General features: G+C 38.5%; 2 protein-coding genes across 2 annotated transcripts in view; both read right to left on the reverse strand.

The window, feature by feature from the left end:
* The window catches only part of Smp_147240 (putative wd40 protein), a gene marked incomplete at its 3' end in the record, with an annotated part of 92,536 nt that extends 90,179 nt beyond the window's left edge, over window positions 1-2,357 (reverse strand). The window contains exons 1-2 of the mRNA XM_018796033.1: window positions 2,313-2,357; window positions 1,664-1,762 (exon numbers count right to left, since the gene is read on the reverse strand). Of these exons, the coding sequence (XP_018650286.1) occupies window positions 1,664-1,717 (54 nt within the window). The 5' untranslated portion in view covers window positions 1,718-1,762; window positions 2,313-2,357. The remainder of the gene's footprint in view (window positions 1-1,663; window positions 1,763-2,312) is intronic.
* Window positions 2,358-10,129: 7,772 nt separating this feature from the next.
* Window positions 10,130-10,396, reverse strand: Smp_201800 (uncharacterized protein; the record flags this gene model as incomplete). Its single annotated transcript, XM_018796035.1, has 1 exon — window positions 10,130-10,396. One exon carries the CDS (start codon window positions 10,394-10,396, stop codon window positions 10,130-10,132), a length of 267 nt encoding a protein of 88 aa, XP_018650288.1.
* Between the last annotated feature and the right edge of the window lie 15,117 nt (window positions 10,397-25,513).

The raw sequence follows: 25,513 nt of genomic DNA on the forward strand, positions 1-25,513 counted from the left end.
ATTTATTTATTTTTTATTTATTTAAACACAAACATTGGTACAAGGAGGCACCAAATAGACATAAACCACATATATCATTCGATTTGTGTGGGGGCTGGGATACTGCCCGGGTGCCTAGACCGAAGCAGGTGGTTTTTTTAGGGGCCACACCCGGAGCCTTCGACCTGAAGGTCTAGTCCACAAGGCAGTGGAGCAACATAAGGAAATGTAGTCACATGGTAGCCGGTGACCAACGATTGGTTCATACGTCATTTGTTCCTTCAGGATGCTAGGGCACATGTACACCATTGGTTTGGAATCAGGGTTTTCCAACTACTCTAGGTGGACTCACCGTGTCCACCAACCTGGTTAAAGCGCCGGGCATTCACTTTTCGTTCTCTCAATTTCGTAAACAACACCCCGCCACGAGAAGGCAATGAGTAGGAATTCCTTAGTAGTGGTTATATGCATGTGGCCATGTGAGAGCATTTGGAGAGGAAGAGTTGACTCTTCCCACTCTCGGCCGTACCAGGGCATTTGGGGACGACTGAAGTAAGCAAATAAATATATGAAAACAATGTGACAACAGCGAATCACCCCATATTCTATAGTTCATCATTTTGAGATACACGAGTTGGGTATTCAACCATAAACAGTGGCTACACGGATTTGAAAGCGAGTGCAATGTTTCGACAATATATTCAAAAACATGTGGTCAGGGATCATAGAGGTTATTTAACAAAATCTTTTGACTTATGTATATTTTAGGCAGGATGACATTTATACCATGCTAACGCCGAGGTTTATTGGAAGGAATAAGAGGTGGTCATTTTATGGGGTGGGTCAATACAGTGAAGGATAGTTTAGTTGTATTATTACTCATTAGCTGGTTAGGATCAGCTACTCTCATATTATTTTTACCAATTACACATGTAGATCATAAGATGATTGAGATAGGAAATCTGAGTAAACAGAATTGATCTGAGAGCGTCAAAGGCTAGTATAAACAAGTTTCCAAGCTCCTAGCTTAGTCCACGGTATACGTAGGTAATAATACATACAACTGGTAGGAAGGGTTTGTTAGTTTGTCTAATCAATCCCAATTAGGTTTAACACGGGAGGCTAGAACTTTTAGTGCTACATCTGAACATAACACCGATACGGGTACTTGTTAAGATGGAGGAAAAACTGTTACTTGCTACTTGTGACAACCAAATATGACTGATACAGCTTGATACAAAAGACAAAAAAAAGGTGCAGGTGAACATTTTCTATGCGAAAAATCAAAAAAAAACATCGAAATATGCCGAGATGCACATGTTTATTTATCTGATCAATTGTTGGGTATCAATACACTGAACATGGTAATACTTGGCTTAACATATGTATACAATTTAAAATATTAATAGGTTAAACTGCTTTGGCTGACAAATATTGCTGATCTGCCCAGTTACATATTTACCCCTTCCTAACAATTAGTAAAGTTTTTAATACTTTTGATCAAAGAATTGGTCTGTGCTTAGTTTCGGAAAATTAAAACTAATCAGATTAATAAACTAGTCACTAATCACTTGGAATCGAAGAATCTTCACATCAAAATACATCAACTTTAAGAACTAAACAACATGAGAATTAGAAACTATCTAAATGTACAAAGTTCACTATTGCCCTTTAAGGAACTTACTTGTATTTTGCATGATTTAGAAATCGTATGTGAGCGCACTGGGCGTTTAGACATATCTCAGTTATATTAGCCGAACATTCTACTAAACCTCTTGGTATTCTGTAATCAGAAAACAAAAACATGACATGGTCAAGATATCAAGGTATGGTAAAAACCGAAAAATATGGTTAAATAATAGTGGTTGGTGACCAAGGACTTTAAGAGTGACCTTTTATATTGAATTACTACTTTTCTAAAGTTTAAAGCAGAACACTGATGCAACCGAAAAATCCGTTTAGATAAAAATGCAGACAGAACGAATAAATAGAACACCAGTAAAATAATTAATACTTGAGAAAAAATCGACGGATCTTTAGTTGAGATCGATTTATGTACATTTCATATGGTGTCTTGAACCATACGGCACAGATGGTCACTTGTGCAAACATTCAAATAACACTCTTTCAGTTATCACAGAGACCTTATTTAATTCGACGGTCGAACAATGTACTTCCATTGCGAAGTCACCAATCGACCATAAACTAAATTGATATTTCGAGGACATAGTGCTTTAATTCTAGACAACAAGAAACGAAGACTCATAAATTGAAGCACGTAGAAATAAGAGGTTGATTATGATTATAGTAATCTATACCATTAAGAAAAGTACCCTACAGAGGAGTGGCTACTCAAAAGTAACGCAGTAGTTTAGTGCAAGCGGCGATTTAGTAACATCTACAAAGCCTTTTCCCATGGTATCCAATCTAACCAAAATCTAACTACACTTAGAACGCATCTAAAGCTTTTCATTGAGGTGAATAATCAACTACGAAATAGATTACTATTCAAAATCATCAGCATGAGATAATAGCAAAACACACTTGATTGATCCTATAAATAACCGTAGTCTGTCAAGGTCGAGATATCTTCAATTTTGGTCACTAAATGATTTTAACTTGACCACCACTGTAAATCGAAAAGCACTGGATATGAATTTCTTCCTATTATGGAATTTCTCCTAAAATTATCTATGATTTATGGATAACCATGATTCGTCTAATCAAAACTCGAGTCAACCGAAAATCTAATTTTCAACTGAGTGTTATAAAACAAGAAGTGGAGGTAAAATAAGAGTCACCTCCTGGTAAAAATATTCTTTTGGTACGGCCGTGAACAGCTGAAGTGGCAGTTGGCATTTTGGATTTTAGTAGCAGAAGATGATGTGAGGGCAGTGAAATGCCACTGAGCCCTAGCCAAATCATCCAGCAGTTGGGTCACTGAATATCGAACAGATCATCGATCCCTATCAAAGTCAAGGACAACCAACACGCATCAGTTAATCCTTTAACATGGACCGGCGCATGCGGTGGTGGTTTCATTATCTTCTCTGTACTCATTCTTACTAATATATTTCCGTAATAACGTCCTTTGTGTTATATAGTCTTCAAAACTGTCATTGTACTTTAATACGTCGAGGGGGTAATCCACAGTAGATGCTGACCACGAAGTGTGACTTCGAAGTTATCTGGTTGGTCACACCGTTCCCTTGTAACTCCTGTAGGCCTTCAATCATTAGACAGAGATCATCAACATTGATGGTCTACAGTGATTCACACTTTCATATACTATCATGCTTTTTCAGTATATGTATATTCGAACGTGCTGAATATTTTGAAAAATCATTCTTAATGATAGAGCACTTTCTTTGCCACTTATATGTTATATATGGAATTCAGATGAAACCTTGTCGTTATCTTTTGTTGTTTCCATCCATACCTAGTAATACTAGTACATCAAATAGTTTGACTACGACTCTTGTCAACCTAGACTTTCTTCAACAACAGCTGCTTTTTGGAGACTTCTAAAGTAAGTGATTATTGGCTATCTCAGAGGCATATTATGCGTAGTAGTTACATTCATTCACGGAAAGGTGGAAATCAGAGTGGGTGTTGGAAGTACTCACTGTTCGCCGTTAAATGCACATTTGGACATAAGGAGGAGACTACAAGTAGTTGGTCTTTCTGCGAAACCGTTGAAATAATTCCTAGTGTATGAACAGGTGGGTCTAAGTACATCGGTCGTCAGGCAGTGCTTCAAATATATTTACGTGACAGAGTATATGTTTAGATATCTCAAGGTGTCTCATAATTATGTGAGTTCTACAAGCTTTATGTTAAGAGGTCCGGTAGGCAGGGGGTTTTTCTTAGTGAAATAAGAACTTGGCTTCTGCATGTCAAAAAACACTCATATCGGATAATGTGGTCGAATATATGAAGGGTTTCTTTCGCAAAGAAATCATACTTAGTGACGCAAGCGATCTGAAATCTAGGCCCGCTAAAATTATATGATTAGGTACATGTGGTTAGCGACAATTTTCATAGGTACATGGAATGTCCTGACAGTGTGGTAGACCGGGAGAGTCTTCCAAATTGCTGCAAAAATGAGAAAACACAACCTGGAGGTGGTTGGAATCAGTGAAACACATTGGACGCAGGTTGGACAACAACGACTATCTTCAGGGGAACTTCTGTTATACTCCGGTCATGAAGAAGAAAATGCCCCACATACACAAGGAGTTGCATTGATGCTGTCCAGAAAAGCACAAAATGCACTTATTGGATGGGAATCTCATGGACCAAGGATCATCAAAGCCTCCTTCAAAACAAAGAGAGAGGGCATTACAATGAACGTCATCCAATGCTATGCGCCTACCAACGACTACGATGAAGACGCTAAAGACCAATTCTACGATAGGCTGCAGTCGGTCGTCGAGAAGTGCCCAACAAAGAACCTGACCATTCTGATGGGAGGTCTAAATGCCAAGGTTTGAAAGGACAACACTGGATACGAAGACGTCACGAGACAACATGGACTGGGAGAAAGGAACGAAAATGGTGGGAGATTTGCAAACCTATGTGCCTTCAATAAACTGGTCATAGGTGGCACCATGTTCCCACACAAAAACAAACACAAAGCCACTTGGATTTCACAGGATCACACTACACAGAATCAAATCGACCATATCTGCATCAACAAAAAGTTCAAGAGGACGATGGAGGATGTGAGAACCAGGAGAGGAGCTGATATAGCATCCGATCATCATTTGCTGGTCGCCAAGATGAAACTAAAACTCAAGAAGCACTGGACAACGGAGCGGACAACATCACAAAAGTTTAATACGGCATTTCTTCGAGATGCTGACAAACTCAACAAATTCAACATAGCCCTCAGCAACAGGTTCGAGGCCTTTCATGATCTACTCAATGGAGAGGGGACTACCATGGAGAACAACTGGAAATGGATAAAAGAGGCAATCAGTTCAACATGTCAGGAGGTTCTGAGCCACAAGAAGCACCATCACAAGGAATGGATCACTGTTGGTACACTGGATAAGATTGAAGAAAGGAGGAACAAGAAGGCAGCAATTAATATCAGCCGAACAAGAACAAGCTTAATACACAGAATTAAGCAAGCAAGTGAAGATGAGCATCAGAACCGACAAACGTAAATATGTGGAATACTTGGAAACGACGGCGGAAAGGGCTGTAAGAGATGGAAACATGAGACAATTGTATGGTACAACAAAGAAGCTCTCTGTAAATTACCGTAGGCCAGAAAGACCAGTGAAAAGCAAGGAAGGCATGGTAGTCACCAACATTGAAGATCAACGGAACAGATGGGTAGATCACTTCAAAGAACTCTTGAACCGACCAGCTCCACTGAACCCACCCAACATCGAAGTAGCACCCACGGACCTCCCAATCGATGTTGGCCCACCAACAATTGAAGAGATCAACATGGCCATCAAACAAATCAAGAGCGGCAAAGCAGCAGGACCAGAAGACATCCCAGCTGAGGCACTGAAAGCAGATGTAGCAGCAACTGCCAAGATACTCCACATTCTTTTCAGCAAGATTTGAGATGAAGAACAAGTACCAACAGACTGGAAAGAAGGACTTCTGATCAAAATATCAAAGAAAGGCGATCTCAGCAAGTGTGATAACTACAGGAAAATCACTCTTCTCTCAATTCCAGGTAAAGTCTTCAACAGCGTATTGTTAAACAGGATGAAGGACTCTGTAGACGCTCAACTTCCAGATCAACAGGCTGGATTCCATCAGCATCGACTGTGTACAGACCAAATCGCAACTCTACGGATCATTGTGGAACAATCAACTGAATGGAATTCATCACTGTACATCAACTTCATTGACTACAAGAAAGCATTTGATAGCGTGGACAGGACAACACTATGGAGTCTTCTTCGACACTACGGCGTACCTGAGAATATAGTCAATATCATACGAAATCCCTGTAATGAACTAAACTGCGAAATCGTCCACGGAGGACAACTCACTGACTCATTCGAGGTAAAGACCGGTGTTAGGCAAGGTTGCTTACTCTCACCCTTTCTCTTACTCCTGGTGATCGACTGGATCATGAAGACGACAACATCTGGAGGGAAGCATGGGATACAATGGACAGCTAGGATGCAGCTTGACGATTTAGACTTCGCAGGTGATTTGGCTTTTCTATTACACAATCAGGAGAAGACGACCAGTGTAGCAGCAGCCTCAGCAGCAGTAGGTCTCAGTATAAACAAAGGGAAAAGCAAGACTCTCCGACACAATACAACATGCACCAATCAAATCATACTTGACGGAGAAGCTTTGGAGGAGGTGGAAATCTTTACATATCTGGGCAGCATCATTGATGAACACGGTGGATCAGATGCAGATGTGAGGGCGAGGATCGGCAAAGCAAGAGCAGCACATTTACAACTGAAGAACATCTGGAGCTCAAAATAATTGTCAACCAACACCAAGGTTAGAATTTTCAATACAAATGTCTAGACAGTTCTACTCTATGGGGCGCAAACTTGCAGAACTACGAAAGCTACAGGTGTTTATTAACAGTTGTCTATGCAAAATACTTCGGATCCGATGGACAGACACTGTCAGCAACAACCTACTGTGAGAGAGGACAAACCAGATTTCATCCAGTGGAGGAAGAAACCAGGAAGAAGCGCTGGAAGTGGATTGGGCACATTTTGAGGAACTCACCCAACTGCGTCGCAAGACAAGTCCTCACATGCAATCCTGAAGGCCAAAGGAGAAGAGGAAGACCAAAGAACACATTACGCCGAGAAATAGAGGCTGACATGAGAAGAATGAGCAAAAAAATGGATAGAAATAGAAAGGAAGGCCCAGGACAGAATGGGTTGGAGAAAGCTGGTCGGCGGTCTATACTCCATTGGGAGTAACAGGCGTAAGTAAGTAAGGTACATGAGAGATGAGTGCTCTGTTAATGAGGCATTTACTTTGCTGCGTCAAAATGTCTTATCAGTTTTTATCCAGGAGGCGGAAATTTAGCTCGATTTTTTTCGCAAGCTAGCAAACTAAACTAGTTTGAAGTTATTCAAAATACAGTACAAATAACGAAATGTGAAGGACTACCTCTTAGATTTTTTTTATATATTCGTTGTTCCTAATAAAAACGTAAATTTACGAGTCGTCATATATCGTTGTACTTGTATTCAGACAGAAAAGTTAGGAGTCAGCATGCGGTTGGAGAGATCGCCGAATTTCGAATGAGATCGTGAGCCAACCAACGTCAGACCGCCACTAAAAATGTGAGAGCAGTGTATGTCTGTTTCGTCTTGATATGAGAATCATCAGCAGTGCCAGTCCATGATTACGCACGTAGTACTCGAACCCGTCATCCTCTGTCTCGCACACGAACGATCAACCCCCAGACTCCATTGGTGTAGATGTCTAACTTCAACCAATTCACGATGTTGTACGACCACCATCCATAGTCTTAGGTGAGTAACTGCCCCACGCCTGATATAATATCGTGGATTGGCTGAGGCCAGACGTTGACACTGTTGGCTGTCGGCTCGATGGTCTAGAGTCTAAGCGTCCGCGAACAAGACTGCAGGTCCTTGATTTCGAGTCATGTGCGCAGGATTGTGTATGCGGACTGTTGAGAATTTCCAGTGTCTTGAGGAACATAAATGTTCGAATCGCAAAACGACACCCAACTCAACTATGTGACCACAAGTTAGACTGACGATACGTTCTGCATAAAAAGTATACAAAGTAGACTAGTTATTAAATATTGGTCGCTTATTATCTTCGTATTAACAGCCATACGTAAAAACCAGATCGGTGGTGTCCGTAGCTCATCAAAAGACACTGACGATCTTAGAGCCTGGAAAAGAGGGAGGGTTCAGCATGAAGTCAGAAACCCGATTCCGTAGAAGACGACTGTCAATAAAGGCCACAGAGCATAAACAATTTGGGCCAATTTAGCTCTTCCCTGGGAGTTGGAGGATCTTCATTCAGAAGGATTATGACGCCTCATGGTGAAAGCCGAGATTCTTCGGAAGTCATGAGGTCGATGCCCCTTCTAACAACCACAACAACAATTAATATAGGTACATGGAATGTCCGGACAATGTGGGAGACTGAGAGGACCAGTCAAATAGCTACGGAAATGAGGAGATACAACTTGGAGGTGCTCGAAATCAGTGAAACCCATTTGGTCCAAGCTGAACAGAAAAGATTAGATTCGGGAGAGATGCTGTTGTACTCTTGTCAGGAGGAAGAAAATGCTCCACACGCTCGCGGAGTGGCTCCGATGCTGTCCAAAGAAGCATGGAAAACACTTATTGGGTGAGAACCTCTTGGATCCAGAATCATCAAAGTATCCTTCAAAACAAAGAAGAACGACATCACAACGAATCCTATCCAATGTTATGCATCCACCAATTATAGCAATGAAGACGGTAAAGGCCAGTTTTACGAGAGGACACAATCGGTCATAGTGAAGTGTCCAGGAAAGGACCTGACCATCCTGTTGGGAGACCTAAACGCCAAGGTCGGAATGGACAACACCGGGTATGAAGGTATCATGGGAAGACACGGACTGGGAGAAAGGAATGACAATGGTGAGAGATTTGCAGATTTACGTGCATCCAACGAAATGGTTATGGGTGGCACTATATTCCCACCTCACCTCCCACAATCGCATACACAAAGCACCATGGTGAACCTGGGAAGATCGTCAGCATCATGCGGAATTCATATGGCAGACTACACTGCAAAGTCGTGCATGTAGGACAGCTGACATGTCCATTCCAAGTGAAGACCGATGTCAGACAAGAATGATTACTCTCTCCCTTTCTGGTTCTTCTGGTGGTTGACTGGATTATGAAGACCTACACATCTCAGGGGAATCACGGAATACAATGGACAGGATGAATGCATTTAGACGATTTGGACTTCACAGATGATCTGACGTGCATAGGTAAATCTTTAAGACCAGTGTCATCAGTGAGTCTAGATGCCTACGACAGTTTAATATCAAGTTATCTTAATTTTCGCATTTTTAGTATTCCCACAGAACCCTATCGTGAAATCTGGTCACTCATGTTTCAAGTAACCTTAATTGCTGATTTCTTTCAGCATCTTGAGGATTACACAATAGACCAACCATAATCACTTTATCTACAGTTGCACTTGTTTGCATATATGACAGTGGAAATTAATGGGTAATCTGCCACCCATGTGATACTTCGAGCTAATTCACTTACTTCTTGGGTATTATAAATGCTTAGTACACCTTACTTAGTCCATAAATGCCTTAACTTACAAGTTTAAATGTTAACTTAGTCTCCACGGAAGAGTGCAAGCTAGATTCTGAATAGTGGTCTATTTTGAATAACTTTCATGGTAGCTGAGTGTTAATTTGATCTTGCCTGTAAAGCAGCATGCCTCATGTAACAAACTGTTATTTGAGAATAAATTATTATGATGATTTTGACGTGGGTTTGTTCTCTGAGCTGGATGGTTTGGTCGTGAAGCTTTCATCGTCCTTCTGAACGACATCATCAGCACAAACTTCGGGTAGAAGTGTAGTGTTTAAATTTCTCCACATGTGATTCACAGCTTGTCCTGTGCACCTCGATGTTGATTGGTTCTTATTGACCTTAAATCTGTCATTGTTTATTTCTTTGTTTTGGTTATATCTCCTATTGGTTTGATTTTTGCTCCTATGTTTCTGCATAATTTTCTTGATTGGTTGATAGATTGGATTGATTCCAATCAACATCGAGGTGCACAGGACAAGCTGTGAATCACATGTGGAGAAATTTAAACACTACACTTCTACCCGAAGTTTGTGCTGATGATGTCGTTCAAAAGGACGATGAAAGCTCCACGACCAAACCATCCAGCTCAGGGAACGAACCCACGTCAAAATCACCCACCTGAGCTACAAATCTTTTCCACTATTACGATTATTAGTAAATATAATGTCGAACATATCAGGATACCTAGTTCAACAACAATGAACAAGATGTTATGTCTTCATTCACAGAAGATTAGGTTACTAATCCGAGATTAACGTTTTCTACTGTCACGGGCTTTCGAGGAAAAGACTTTAATACGTGGTGCAAATATCAGAGAATCTCTTATTTTGTAGTTAGTTTCTGGTATTATTTGTATTTCTTGTGTTAATTTCCATACTTTGTACATTTACCACAAATGTTTGTAAAAGTTGTTTAAAATTGCATGACTTTGAACTCTTCCTCTTCTGTTTTGAGTAATTCATAGCACGAAATACGCCGTTAACCGCCCATAAATACATTGCTATCCACATACGTATCTCGCTCTCAATCGTCCGTTCGCGCGATAATTGAACTATGAAATATCTATTACCTATATTTACAGACTGCCGCCATATTTCCATTTTAAACTACGTCCGACTATATTTATGGAATTATATCAACCCTATTGGAATTATTAATTACCTATAATAGTGGATTATGGTACCAAATGCAACTGAAACACGCCAAAGCCTGCCGATTTATGTAACGTTTCATAACTTTTCTTTGTGTTAACAAACTATAATTGATTTATTATAACGTTAACTTTTGGATATAATAACTTTATTGTCATTTTTGAGTTCAGATGATTTTTGATCCACTACAAGTTTGCCAATATTTCAAATGATTTTAATACCGCCGAACTAGAAAGCAAAAAATAAAACTTCAGTAGACTGTACATTAAAATAAACAATCGTATGTATCCCAAACGTTGATTACAATAATGTCAATATCTTAAAAGTTTTAGCAATTCCAAGCCTCCAATTATTCACTAAACCATTATCAGCTTGCCTTTATGACCTGTTAGCATTTCTCAGAACAGAAAACTTGTGCAAATTGTGTGAATTTGAGTCTCCGTAGACATGAAATTCATTTGGCTTCATCCTCTGATACGACGTGAGCAGAGGTTAGCTCATATATGACTCCATGATAGTTAGCGAACACCTGATTCCATTCAATGAAATTTTGTGTTGGTTTAAGCTTACTACTCTGAAAGGTGAAAAGACCAAGAGATGTCATTCGCTAGTTTATTCACATGTAGTTTAAGATGAAAAGCATAACAGACACCTTAGTTTATTGTTATCCTAGATTGTCCAGTGACAATAATTCGATAGTGATAATATTTTAAAGAATCTTCAATAAGGTGAGTGAAAATTAGACTTCATAGTCTATCCCAATGAATTTTACACTGAGCCTTCATTGAGAAACGTACCACAAACACTGATACAAGTTAATAATTCTACTAGCCTATGTATACTGTTACATAAATCTACACGTATTTATCCGAGTGCCGTAAAGGTTTATTATTGTTGTTATTATTATTATTTTAAAATTATTCGTTCATCTCAAAAGTCTATATCAATTACACCATTATTATCATGGTTGAACCCTTTCACTATGTGTTCATTTATTTTCCCCCTTTTTTTCCTTCTAAATAAACATTATTCTTAAGATTACGAAGCTTTGGATTAAGACAATAACTTGTGTTACGCTGAATTCAACTTATCAGACTCGTTTTATCTTTACTGTGTATATAAACCCCATACATATTGATTATCTTTTGCACTTAATTGAGACTTTCATAGCATCACCCAAAACTATGACTGTGCTCGCACAAACACTTATTCTAACGTCATATCTTACCGCAATGATAAGTTATTTACTTATTAATTTATTCTGTTTTATTTTATTTTTTTTACTCGTTTTTGCTATACATACATAGTTGTTTATTCTTGTTCTGCGTTAAGATATTTACGTCTTCCGCGCTTCCTTTATTTCTATTTCCTTAGTTTCTTCCTTTCCTCCTTCAAAATCAATTCGAAATTCTTGCCAATTACGCAGAACCTGATTTATTATTACTATTCTATTATTAATATTTTATTTTTCCTTCCTTTCTCAAACGTGGCAAATGTAATGCTAACATTATTGAAAATTGTGTATTATTGCATTTTTTTAAGAAACCCGAAATGGTTTCTTCACAGCACTTATGTACTCATAAGGTGTTTGTGAATGATAATAATAATGAAAGTTGAGCTTCTAAGCGTGGTCTCAGTCCGAGGTATACAGATCAATCTTATAAAAAATAAAAGTACAACGTTATTCATCTTAAAATCCATTTCATATGTTAATTTTGGCATTGCCTTGAGGCTAGCATACAAAGCTGTTTCAGTCAGCATATTGCTGAAAGTAGTGCAGTTAAACATTAACTTATTAGGAGACTCTCAAACTAGAAGTTTCCACACAAGCAATTGATTTGGCGAGACTAAACTATATGGACGACCTTTGAACGAATCTTAAATGACCTTGGGAAATATTAGCCAATCAGAAGACAGTATACAGTGAAAATATATTATACAAAACTAAAAAATTAAAGGGGATACTGTTCTTTTACATGATTCAAAAACTTATCAAGGTTAGATATAGGTTCAGAAGTTCTAAAATCATAGTGCATCCGGTGCAGGAACTCATCCATGTGGCTCCATAGTAGTCGACCTCTGGAACCATGATAAGGTCTCAAAAAATTTTTTAGCATCGACCACATAGCTTCAATGTTGCTGGTATGGTTTAGGGTTTAGGGTTAGAGTTAAGGTTTAGGGTTATGGTTAAGGGTTAAGGATGAGACTATAAATTATGGACGACCTTTGGGCGACGCTAGAGTGACTCTGAGAGTGTCAACATAACTAAGGCTAAATGAGGGTTATAAACCTGGGCGAGGAATTCAAATTATGATTTATAGCTCATGGTTAAGGTTAGGAATTATACTTAGGGTTTTCATCACGAACTGACATCAGCTATAGTGCCAAAACTCTATTTATACAAATGGATAATTGAATTTCGCACCAAAATCTTATGATTACTTCTCTTGTAGACGCTGAATTATCACATCTTCTCTAAAATCCGTTGTAAACCGACCGTACGTAAGCATCAGGTACGGAACTTAGCGCCGTGACCTTGAAAACACGCGAAAGCCTCTGATCGGCTCGTCCATATAGTTTAGTCTCGCCATTGATTTCAGTTGGCATTTATCAAGAAATCATCTCTGGTAATATCATCATTTTGCTATTTCGTACAGTTAGTCGCCATAGAAAGGGTATAAATAAGCACATTTTGCAGAAGCACAGGTTTCAGTGTGTACATCGACTGCACTGCTCATTTCCAGCGATTTCAATGAACACAATGATAACAAAGGAATTCATCCCAACACCTAAAGATGGCTTTTAAGGCACACCTAAGAAGTACGTTTTATACTCTAAGGAAGGAGTATATATTTATTGTTGGGCGCTTATGAATTTAATTCTGTTGGCCCCGATAAACTTTCTTTGCAACTCCTAGTTTTTTCATTCAGTAACTGGTCAATGCTCGTATGTAGGGCATTTGTGCATCAGTATGAGACTGTGACACACGTTACATAGATTTATATTAATCTATCAGTTTTGATTTACTACACATGGCAGTCTAATGTGGCTCTTTAGCCTACGTCGAAGTCATTCTGTATGACCTCGCCTCCATGGCGTATCCATAGGTGGAAGGTTAACTATCCTGCTGATTCGAAATTCCTTGTGAACATAAGCAACCTTATCTGTAAGACAGCACACTGGTCATAAATATGGAAACTGCACGTGACATATGATCTGTATCGTAGGTATGTGTAAGATGTTTTCTGTGTTTTGTGTGAATGTGTATGAAAATCTTTTTATGTCATGTTTTGTGTGACTGTAACGCCGTCTTTTTGGCGCTGGCAGCTACCCTATAGTTTCGTATGCTGAAGAGTACAGACCAGTAGTTATAGCATGTTTTTATTCAGATTGTGGAACAGACCAGTTGTAATGCAAGCCTATATTTTCAAGCACAAAATATTCGACATTCAATGTAAGAAAACGGGAAATGTAGTGCCTATGCAAAATAATGGAGTAAATGAACGCTTGGGCAACAGTGTCATAACACTCCCATGGCTTTTCCTACCAACTCTCAACCACCCAACTCAAGTTGTTACATAGTCACTTGGATGTTTAGTTAACTGTTTCTGCTGCCTCTATTTGTGAGTTACTCACTGATTTTGTTTCACATGAGCTTAGAATCTTTTGGTTTATCCATGACCTTAGTCTTTGACTTGTCCTTCGCTATTAGATAGTTTATCGATGGCTATCATAGTTTTATTTCACTCAATAACTTTACTTGGTTGGTAGCCGAAGTGACTATACTCGTGATTGTCATCGCTCGATCCACTGAACTGGCTATCGCTGATGGAATGAGGGCATGTTTCTTGTTTGATAATACTGTGTACTATTGTTGTAAACACTGACCATTCACCTTCTGAGCTAACTAGCAATTAACTTTCAAGATTCTTGAGTTTTCATAACATTATTGTTTCGTAGATGGTTACTCGCCTTTAGACTAACCTGAACAAATGTATCCAGATTTTCGGAGCCTCACCGGCTGTATAGAATTGGTTAAAAAGTATTCAGATGTCTCACGCTTGTACTTGTAATGCGCAACCTTAATTTCATCTGTACTACTTGGTTATCGAGTTCTTGTGTTCTCAGCTGTTTGGCTCAGTGAACGTTAATTGTTACAGTAATGTCTATCCAGATCTTTGAGAGTCCCGAACATTGTATTCTGTGCCTATACGTGTAAAACTTCCCCCATACAAAAATTCCATGTGGTTACCTTTATATTATGTCTTTCACACTTGAGTCAAGTGTCACTCTCGGTGTTCATTTATAATATGTTTACCTTTTACGGCTTGTTCACACTTTTTATGTTGGCATATCGTCTATAGGTTCTGAATCTGATAAACACGTTGATATCATTAAAGCTTTTGTAGCTGTTCCTTTTTTTTGAACGATCGTGATTGCTGTCTTTTGATTACTTCCTTGTGAACTAACTTTATTTGGTTCTATCCTTCCGAAACTTAGAAACGTTTTTAGGAGCGTCTGTTGTTGTTGACTGGTAGTTTGCAGTATGATCACTACACTCTATGTAAAATCATTTTCTTTAGTAAAACTAATAAGGGCAGAATCAATTCCAAAGACTTAAAAACATATCTATTCTAGGGGTTTATATACCACTACACTTCCTTTCAGAGACCTCCTTTGTTCGAATGAACTAAGGGAGCTAATTTTAAAAATACTTTTTCAGGGACCTTTCAAATTAATAATAATGGTATGTTACATGAGGCATGCCAGTTTACAGGCAAGATCAGATTTTTACATGTGCTACAGACTTTGGCTAAATAAGTTGATATGTTAAAGGGCTCAGTGGTTATATAAACAGGGGAAGCATTTTTGTACATTAGAGTATTATTATTAGTAAAACTCTTATGTTCAGTGTGAGAGTTTGAGCACCTTGTGGAGATTGCGTTGTTGGTGGTCGAGAATGAATGGAATTACTATCAACTTTAACGTATTATTTTGTGCCTCTTGATAGTAGTCTCAGGTAAATTTCGAAGATATTTTTCACGACACAGAACGATGCTATATGTTTCAAATATGTTTTCTGAAGTGTAACTCGGTGGTGCTGAAAAAGAGGGAAAAGGGGGAGAGGAAGAAGCAGGACATACAGTATTCATGACTAGTGAGGTTTGGTTTTTTGTAATGAAATAATTGTAAGATATGACTACTAGGACTCATTCTCTTTATCGAGGCAATTTTCAAGCAAACATATTGCATCAAGCTAAAGAAAAAAGTCACAGTATATCGTTGAATGAATAAAAGACTGTGGAAATAATATTGATTTAAATTAACTAAAAGTCCAGGATAATGTCTTCTTAAAAGTTAATAAGAAAACAGTGTTCGAAAACCAACTGGATATTCTCATCAAAATTATCGTGACTCATTTTTATTGTTATTACTTTTTTATAGTCATCAGTGAACTTCTATTTAGCGTAATTGGCCAGTTTTGCTTGTAATACGATTTCCCGATAGGAAGTGAAACCGATTCAAGTTTACGAATATGAGTCAAATAGGTATTTGACATAAGAAATTATCATAAATACCATTGGTTCTTGACATTACACTAGAAAATAAGGAACCGTAATTTAAAAAATGTCCTGCTCTGCCAACGTAGGTAGATTGAAGTTATCCCTCAGCCATCATGTTTACCAGTCAGCAACTCACAGAATTTTTCACCCTTCATGAGAGTTCAATTTGCACTTTCAAACTAGCATTAATAGTCTGGAGAGTTAGTAAAACCGATGGAACATCTTTAATCGACGCAAAAATCAACATTGTTTGTTTCGTGTAAATTTCAATCTGATCGGCTCACTCTAACCGATGAAATCAGGGCCACCTCCAAAAGGCATTGTCAGTAATAAGGACCTTAGGTAGCGAGTAATGAGAGTTTTTCTGTTCCGTTCTTCCAATGTGTCGGAAGAAAGGAGACACCTGCTGAACCCAGTCTCAAAGCCAGGTCGATTTCTAGAATCAATAATATTAAGAAGCGGGATTTGACTACCCAAGTCGATTAATCACAACTTCAGCAACAACTGAGAACTGGATACAAGCAGACAGAAAATAGAGAAGAAACGCTTTTATATCACAGAGGAACAACAACACTCATTAATCATAGTTGTGAAATCAAAGGCTGATTATGGTGATGGGTAATTTGTCTTCCGTAGGGTTGTTGTCCTAACCACACAATCCTTAAAGCTGAACATGAGATAACTGGAAAATGCATTTTCAGCAATCAACACGAGGAGAGGGTCAACTATGGAGAAGGCGAGAAGAATTAATTCAATAAATCTGATGTCATGGTTTGGCCTCGCAGACGTCATTCTGTGCAACTTGTTCTTACACTAAATATATTGTCCTATCTTTAGCCTAAGCGTGTCCTTTAGAAACCCCAGACGTCGTGTTATTACTTGTTACGATACGGTGAGTCAGTGTGGACAATGATGTGAGTTCCACGCACGATCTTACAGATTAGGCGGTCACATCATGAAATATCTATAAATTTAGGATTGCATCTATTATTATAATAATACTAATAACGATGTAGACCATTATTCTATAGGGTCATGGGGAGCTGAAACTCAGTCTAGAACTCGCTTTACGCAAGAAAATGCTGGATAGACTAAACGGTTGGTGTCCCAAACGGTTGGAGTTTAATGCACGTCCTGAAGGCTACCGAAATATAAGGACAGAAATGTGAGAAAATTCTCTAACAAAAACTTGTGGGAGCGATTATTCCAAGCATCTCAGAGCAACACGTCAAAGCAGCAGTCAGATACAATTCAGTCTTTAAGTCGTCATTGTCAGACTCAAATTGACTCATCACAAGGATAATGTCACAAACCTCAGTTATTTGTATCCCCCAGGTTGCAATAGAAATCAAGTTTCACCTTGTGATCCCTATATTTTTTTTAACAGAGACGTGCCAGCTCGAGTCATAACAAATCTTTGGAAGACAAATATACAATAATCTGTGCCCATAGCATCCTCAGTAAACCTGACGGTAGTATAATATCCCCCCGTAGAAAATGCTTTGGAGGCATAAGGAATCTGTGACACCCCTTAAAATGTAATGACAGTATGTTTAATACCGATCTGTCTGCTTTTTTTCCCTCTGCAACATTGTGCTCTGTTATTAAGTTTTTTCAATTTCTTTTACTCCCCAAATGAACTGGCGTATCCTGTGAAGTGGACTAACAGAAATGGATAAAAGATGTTAAATAACTTACTATCATTTGAACAAAAATTTCCAATAATCAATTAGTGATTCTGATTAGAGTTTGTTGGATTAAGTTTCGTATGGTAGAACCTCTCCGTTAACTGTCTTTGAGTGTCATAGTAAAATGAACGAAATTTACTCAGGTGCAATTTACTAGTGGATACCTATATCTTATGTAAATACTATTGACTAATTGTCATGCACTTTACGAACGGGAAATTTAGTCCAAACACGGTTTGCGTTTCCTAAACTTTTGTCCTATCCTTGTGAAACAAAAGTATCATTTTTGATCCAACGAATCCATCCTCAGTTTAACGTTAGACAGATTACTTTTCTTTCTGAGTTTTACCTAGTTTAATAGTTAAATATGGTTTTGCCTCAGCTTACTATAAGCTTTCATGGTTTTTCACGTCAAGGCTAGTTTCGGTTTGTTTTAACCTTTTGTACCATCTGTTTTGTCTGTCTAAGGCGTATTGTTTTTCGCTATTTCGCGGTCGTAAACTCGCTGGGATCTATCCAACAGCTCATACATCACTATTATCATGAAGAACTCATGCATGCAACCTGGATGCCGTTTTTCTGTCACTTGAGATATGCAGTGTAACACATGAAAAGATTGTTTTCATGAAACATGTACAAATCTCACTGTAACTACTTACAACAAACCTAGTACGTCAGATCGCAGCTGTGTATGTGGCACAAGCAGCATGAACGCCGAGACATTTCTGGACGACATCATAATTCTCTTGACAGATCTAAAAAACAGTTGTCAGCAAATCTTAAAAAGGTAGTCCTGTGATGGATAAGCAAACAAAGACACACAGTGAGGTAAAGAAGAGGGTTTCGACAACATTACGATCGTTGGAACACTAATCGACACTTGCGAGGGTGTGCTGTACCCCAACTATATCATAAAATAGATTATTTTGGACTTTCTCAGCAAACTTGGGTATCCAGGGATAGGCCATCCTAATGAAACTGTGGTCTTCAAAATTTTAATAGAAGAATGAACCACCATCAACAGAGATAAAAGTGATTGAGTGTCGCCGTCAAAAAGGATGAATAGCCTAAGTCTTGTAGCAAACTCAGCTGGTGATTTGGGTGTGCGATCTACCCCAAAGATTTTCCAGCCAGTTAACAAAGAGCACGGGGATCATAAACGCATTTCAACTGCCAAACAAGGAGGTCTCCAACCTGAACGTATCCGAAGACCCGGGAAAACTATTAACTTTTGAGATGATTCTCTCACAATTATGAACCTAAAAGACAGCTCTGACCTTCCTCTCAGTCTGCGGAACAGAAATAGCAGGATGCTCTGGGAAGAGCTGAACAGGAATCTCAAACTTCCTAAAATAGGGCCACTGAAGGTCACATAGCCCATTCGGGAAAATGACTCCAAGCATCAAAATCAGCCAAGACTACTTCGTGTATCGTTCACTAATACTACCAACATAGAGGATGTTCTGATGGTTGGCCACTTACTAAAATCAGATAAGGATGTAAGAATCCTGCCTGATATACCATACCCTGAGCACAATCTCATCAGGAACATTACCAAGGAATCTCATGAAGCGTTTTTTCGCGGAAGTGATATCATTGCGCAAGGTGTGCCAAAAAACACGGACCACGACTATGCAGACTCAGACATTTGGGAGTGGAAATTCATCAAGCAGTCCCTGAAACTCAAAAACGCAATTACTCAACAAGTGATGAGACTAGCCAAGAGGGACTGGTACTCTAGACCTCGGCTGATGAAGATAACCTTTCCATCCTCCCATATCGTAGCCAGCACTCTCGGAGCATTTCTTGACAACAGACTCAGGTTGCCAACTAAAATCCATATGCTCCCGGACCGGCCACATGATGCCAAAATCAATCATAAAAGAAAATTGGAGCTGACCATTCCACTTGTGGGTTGTCAAGATCGTGAAAAAAAACTTAAAAAGGACAGGGGCTGCCAAATTGGAAAGCCAAATATTGGTAGATTGTCTGTCTATTCACATTAGGCTCATATAAATAAAAAGGACAGGGAAGATCATAAGCTCCAAAACGAGCGCCACGAGTTCACCGTATAAAATAGATGGGTTGCGTGAACTCTATAATGAAAGTAATACTCATCTGATAGGAATATCCAAAATATGGATATCCCTTCAAATTACGGACCAGGAGCTAACAACACTCGGGATGTTTTTGTTTCGCAACGACAAAAAAACAAGAATAGGGGAAGGAGCAGCTTTATACTTATGATCTTGCTTAGAAGTGCATCAAGTGCGCAATCAAGAGTTTATCAGCCCTAATGAATCTGTATGGTGATCAGTAAGACTATCTAACACTACGAAATGTCTAGCTGGAGTCATCTAAAAGAAGCCCACTGTAGACACCGAGTTTAACAATCGTATGCTAGAAAGATTACCCCCCTCTACTCGTCTCGGATTCACTCATATCCTGACTACGGGAGACTTAGATTTTCTTAAAGTCCATTTCGCTGAACATACATACATTAGAGGTAACAAATCTACTGAAGCTCGGTTCTTCAACCTCATAGGAGATCTGAGATTATTCGAAAATGTAAAGTCACTACCTCGGCGAAACAGTCAGACGCCATCGCGATTAAACCGGGTATTTACAAACGAAGCATTCCTAGTTAACAACCTCTCAATCTTGGCTCCTTTAGGAAAAAGCCGTTATGCCGCCATAACCCCCAATTCTATCAGCGAAATTCAGCTAATACACCCCACCGACGACAGGCACTGGAATTTCAAACGGCTGGATGTTTCAGCTCTACAGGACAGTCTACGGTAGGTGGATTGGAAAGTTCACCTTAAACTTGATGTGGATGCCTATTGGGATTTCTTACTGTACACGATCTTATGTGCTATAAGGCAGTGTGTTCGTCAAATGGTCCCCAAAAACTAGGAACAAACTCCTATCATCAAGAATCTTACCCTTCGCCTGCTAAGCCACATGAGGCATTACTGGGCAAAATACGCGCAAACTGGAAACAATGGCGCTTACAGGCAATTCAAACAAGCAAGGAACCAATGCACAATGGCAACAAGAGAAGATGGGCTCCAGTAACAGATAAAGCTTATCGAAAGATTTGTCTCCAATCCGAAAATCTGACTCCATCATGCAGCCTCTCTTTGAAAAATCAATACACGAGTTTCCCAACTGCTTGGTCCTAATAGCTCAACCAACAACGACGGTGACGCCACCGACCTAGCGGAATAGTACATTAGGACATTTCAACTAACCCACACCAACTACTTTGATAAGACAGATGAACAACCATCCTTGATTACAAGAGGAAGGTTGACGCCAAATACCTTGATTTATTATTATTATTCACAAACACCTTATGGGTACATAAGTGCTGTGAAGAAACCATTTCGGATTTCTTCAAAAATGCAATAATACACAATTTTCAATAATTTTAACAGTACATATGCCATGTTTGAGAAAGGAAGGAAAAGGAAAATAAAATATTAATAATAGAATAGTAATAATAAATGAGGTTCTGTGTAATTAGCAAGAATTTTGAATTGATTTTGAAGGAGGAAAGGAAGAAACTAAGGAAATAGAAATAAAGGAAGCGCGGAAGACGTAAATATCTTAACGCAGAACAAGAATAAACAACTATGTATGTATAGCAAAAACGAGTAATAAAAATAAAATAAAACAGAATAAATTAATAAGTAAATAACTTATCATTGCGGTAAGATATGACGTTAGAATAAGTGTTTGTGCGAGCACAGTCATAGTTTTGGGTGATGCTCTGAAAGTTTCAATTAAGTGCAAAAGATAATCAATGTGTATGAGGTGTATATACATAGTGAAGATAAAAAGAGACTGATAAGTTGAATTCAGCGTAACACAAGTTATTGCTTTAATCCAAAGCTTCGTAATCTTAAGAATATTTATTTAGAAGGAAAAAAAAATTATTTGTTTAAGTGGAACATAGAAGTTTTTTGTTTCTAATTGTAGACTTTGGATAAAATATGTTTAGATGGACAAGAAGAGATGAAATGAATATCTAATGTGTCGAAAGACCAATAATGATATTAATAACAGTAGTAATTATAAATACGAACATAAGCAGACTTTGTATAATCAGATAAATATAAAATAAAGTGAAATAGACGTGAAAAGTTTCAAAGGTTTCACTTTGCTTTTCAGTCAGTTAGATAGATGACGGACCATTTTTGTATAAATCGTTGTTAAGCACGCTAATATTCAAAAGGTGACACAATCCACTTTCGGAAAGAAAGTCATCAAGAAGACTTCGGAACCGGATTATAGTTTCACTGCATCGGAGGTTCATTGGTAGTCTATTCCAGATGGTTGAATAGCGAATAACGAAAAAATTCTGGCGTAAATTTGTGTGGGTTTCTGGAATCGCTAGAATATTTTCCTTATTGCGTAGATTGTGGGACGGTATCATAGAGTATGATGGGGTAGATAGAGAAGAGTAAGAAATACCGTTAAGAAGCCGGTAGAGAAAGATAAGATTTAGTTTGATACGCCTGATCCAGAGAGGTTCTAGTTTTAGTTGTTGACATCTTTGGTGATAGTCTTTGTTGTCCGAATACCCTAAAATAGCTTTGGTGAACCTTCTTTGAACACCTTCAATTTTATTCAGGTCATTATGCCTGCAGTTACTGTAAACTAAGATACCATATTCAAGAATTGGTAAGATACATTTTCTGTATAATAATAATCTCGATTCGGTATTATTGAAATTAATCATTATGAATCCGATGAGCTTTCTAGCTTTGGATACTTGAGATGCAATGTGTTCCGAAAAGTTCAAACTGTCGCTGTATCTTAAACCCAAGTCACGAACAGTGTTGAGAGGTTTCAGTGTATATTTGTGTATAGCCAGATTTAAGTTAAGGCAACGGCCAATGTTAATAAATCCACTTTTGTCAACATTAAGTGGCAAATTCCACGAAATAGTCCATTCGTACAACTTGTTTATTTCTTCTTGGATTACTGTTGAAATATAGCTTTCTTTGGTGGGAGATGAGAATGAATAAACCACTTTCAGATCATCGGCAAAAAGAAAAGGTTTACCATATTGAAAGAGGGAACAAACGTCGTTGATATAAAGGAGAAATAGTAATGGACCAATTACACTTCCTTGTATAACCCCACTGGTTACACTCACAGGTTTGGAGTAGCAAGATCTAAAGCGGACAATTTGGCTACGTTCTTCTAAAAATGACTTGAGCCAAGATAAAAGGGGATTCTGTATTCCATATGAAGAGAGTTTTAGAAGAAGAAGCTTGTGTGGGACGCTGTCGAAGGCCTTACTAAAGTCGAAGTACAAAATTATCACAGACTGACCAACATCTCTTCTCTGGGTAATTTGATCAAAAAATTCCAGATGCGATGTGAAGCAGGAGCGTTTGGTCATAAACCCGTGTTGGGATGGGCTGATCAGATTAGCCGAAAGCAAAAATGATAATAGCTGTTTGTGGACTATTTTTTCCATAGTTCTTGACAGCACGGATGTCAAATTAATTGGTCTGTAGTTAGCAATATCACTGCGTGATCCGGTTTTGAATCTGGGAGTGATAAGAGATGTTTTCCATGCAGATGGATAGGCCCCATATTCCATAGATAGGTTGAAAAGTTTTAAACAAAATAATGGGAATTCTCTACTACCATATTTCACAAATGATGAGGGAATCCCGTCAGGTCCACCGTCATAGGACTTTTTCAAGGCAGTTATGGCCTGCTTGATGTTGGAGTGTACAAAATCAATTTTCGACAGGTGTCTGCACGTCAGCATTGGAAATGTATTGATACAGCTTTCAGTTCTAGTGTTATAGCACTGCGAGAAATACTGACTGAATTCTTCGCAAATAATATCGGGGTCATCAATAATTCTTCCGTTAACTATCAAGAATTTGGTCACGCCAAGAGAATTTGACTTCACACGCGATTTGAAAAGCCGAAGTATTGATAATTCTGGGTTCTTATTACCTAGGGCTTTATTTTCTATATTTATAAAATACTTGCGTTTAGATGAAGCACTCTTGTCAATTAACTTAAGTATACTCTGTAGTGTATACAAGTCATTATGCTTGTGGTAACGGTGTTTTGATTTCCTCAGTTTTCTTTTAAAAGTTTTAAAATTATTCTGGCCCCTATTGGCGTTATAAGCCACATGGCTAACAATTGGAGCAGTGCAGTCGAGGCAGTGTATCAAGTTGTGGTATAGATCAGAGATCGCAATGTCAATATTATTTGTGGTAAAATAAGTTTCCCATGGCAGACAACGAATAAGACTTTCAGTCCGTTTCCAGGTTTGTTGATCAAAATGTCTACTCTTGTACATCATTCCAGCTTTAGAATTCAATTGTATGGCGTCGAAAGAATGAATGATACACAATATTACTCTGTGATCACTCTTAAAAAACTCCTGACCAATATGCACTGAGATAGAATCTATGTTGATTGTAAATAGTAAATCAAGTATATTATTCCTTCTAGTCGGTTGTCGGACCTGTTGGACCCATCCATAAAGTTCTAGTGTTTCAACTAACTTGTCATGTCGGCCTGAAACCGGAGTCGAATCCCATGTGATGTTTGGCAGATTAAAATCACCTCCGATGATTTTAAAAGTATGCGGTTGGTGCGAAGCAATGGAAAAGATGTTTGTTAGTAATCTGTCAAACCTAGAGTCTGCATGTGGTGGTCTGTATATGCATCCCACCAGTAGATAATTCCGAGATCTACAGTTTACAGTCACCCAGGTGGAGTCATCTATAGCATTAAGGGATTTATCCTCAAATTTGCAGGCCTGAATATCCGAACGGACATAGATAAGTGTACCGCCCCCTAATCCATTACATCTATCGGTTCTAAAGAAAACATAGTTATCTATATGCAGGGAGTGATCGGATACAGATGAATTGCACCACGTTTCCGTAATAAGTACAATAGTTGGATTTACAAGCAATAAAAGGGTTTTGAGGTGAGTAATTTTATTGGGCAGAGAGCGGGAATTGAACGAAAGAATAAGAAATTGAGATTTACCATGGTGAATCAGGTTGGAGTATAAATCACAATCGGTATTTACATGAATACTCGTAGGATTGGCTAAGGTGAGAGTTGTGTTGCGATCGGAAATAGATTCAACAACTTTGTCATCATTTGAAGTATGTGTATTGTTGCCGGCAGAAAAGCCGGCGGAAGTACAAAAAAAGTCTTCTCACTATTATTGGATATAACATTTGATAAAGGAATAGTATTAACATTGGGAGCCGGACCAAGAAGACTATCAGGTCTATGTGTGCGACCAAGTGGCCGTTTACAATTTAGATTGCTATTTATACCTGACGTATAGGGAACATGTTCTAAACTCTTATTTCCAAGGTTTGTGGTTGATTTTGGATCCTTCGTAATTTGAGGAGGGTCGTGTGTTGTTAAAGATGCTTGAGATGGTTTGCTAGGTTCGAGTATATCGACGTTAAGCGTGTGGTCAGGCAGATAACTTTTCTGACCAGTTTTCCAGTTATCCGTTGCACAGTCACTGTAACTGGTTGTTGCACTAACAGCGACTTGGACTTTGTTATCCCATTCGAAATCAGTACAACTACTTAGGGTTGAATCTAAGTCAACATTCTTAAAAGGATGGGCATCACCTACATTGGGACTACTTTCTTTTGGGCTTTGAACATTAGGAGATTCAGGAGAGTTTTCCGGTGGTTGCATATTCGTAAAGTTAGATGTCCGCTTAAGATCGAACTTAATTTTATGACCTTTAGGATTATGATACGCTTGGGTGTTTGATGCTGGTAGTCTGT

Source organism: Schistosoma mansoni, chromosome 2 (genome assembly GCF_000237925.1).
Source record: "Schistosoma mansoni strain Puerto Rico chromosome 2, complete genome".
In the NCBI taxonomy this organism is placed as follows: Eukaryota; Metazoa; Platyhelminthes; class Trematoda; order Strigeidida; family Schistosomatidae; genus Schistosoma; species Schistosoma mansoni.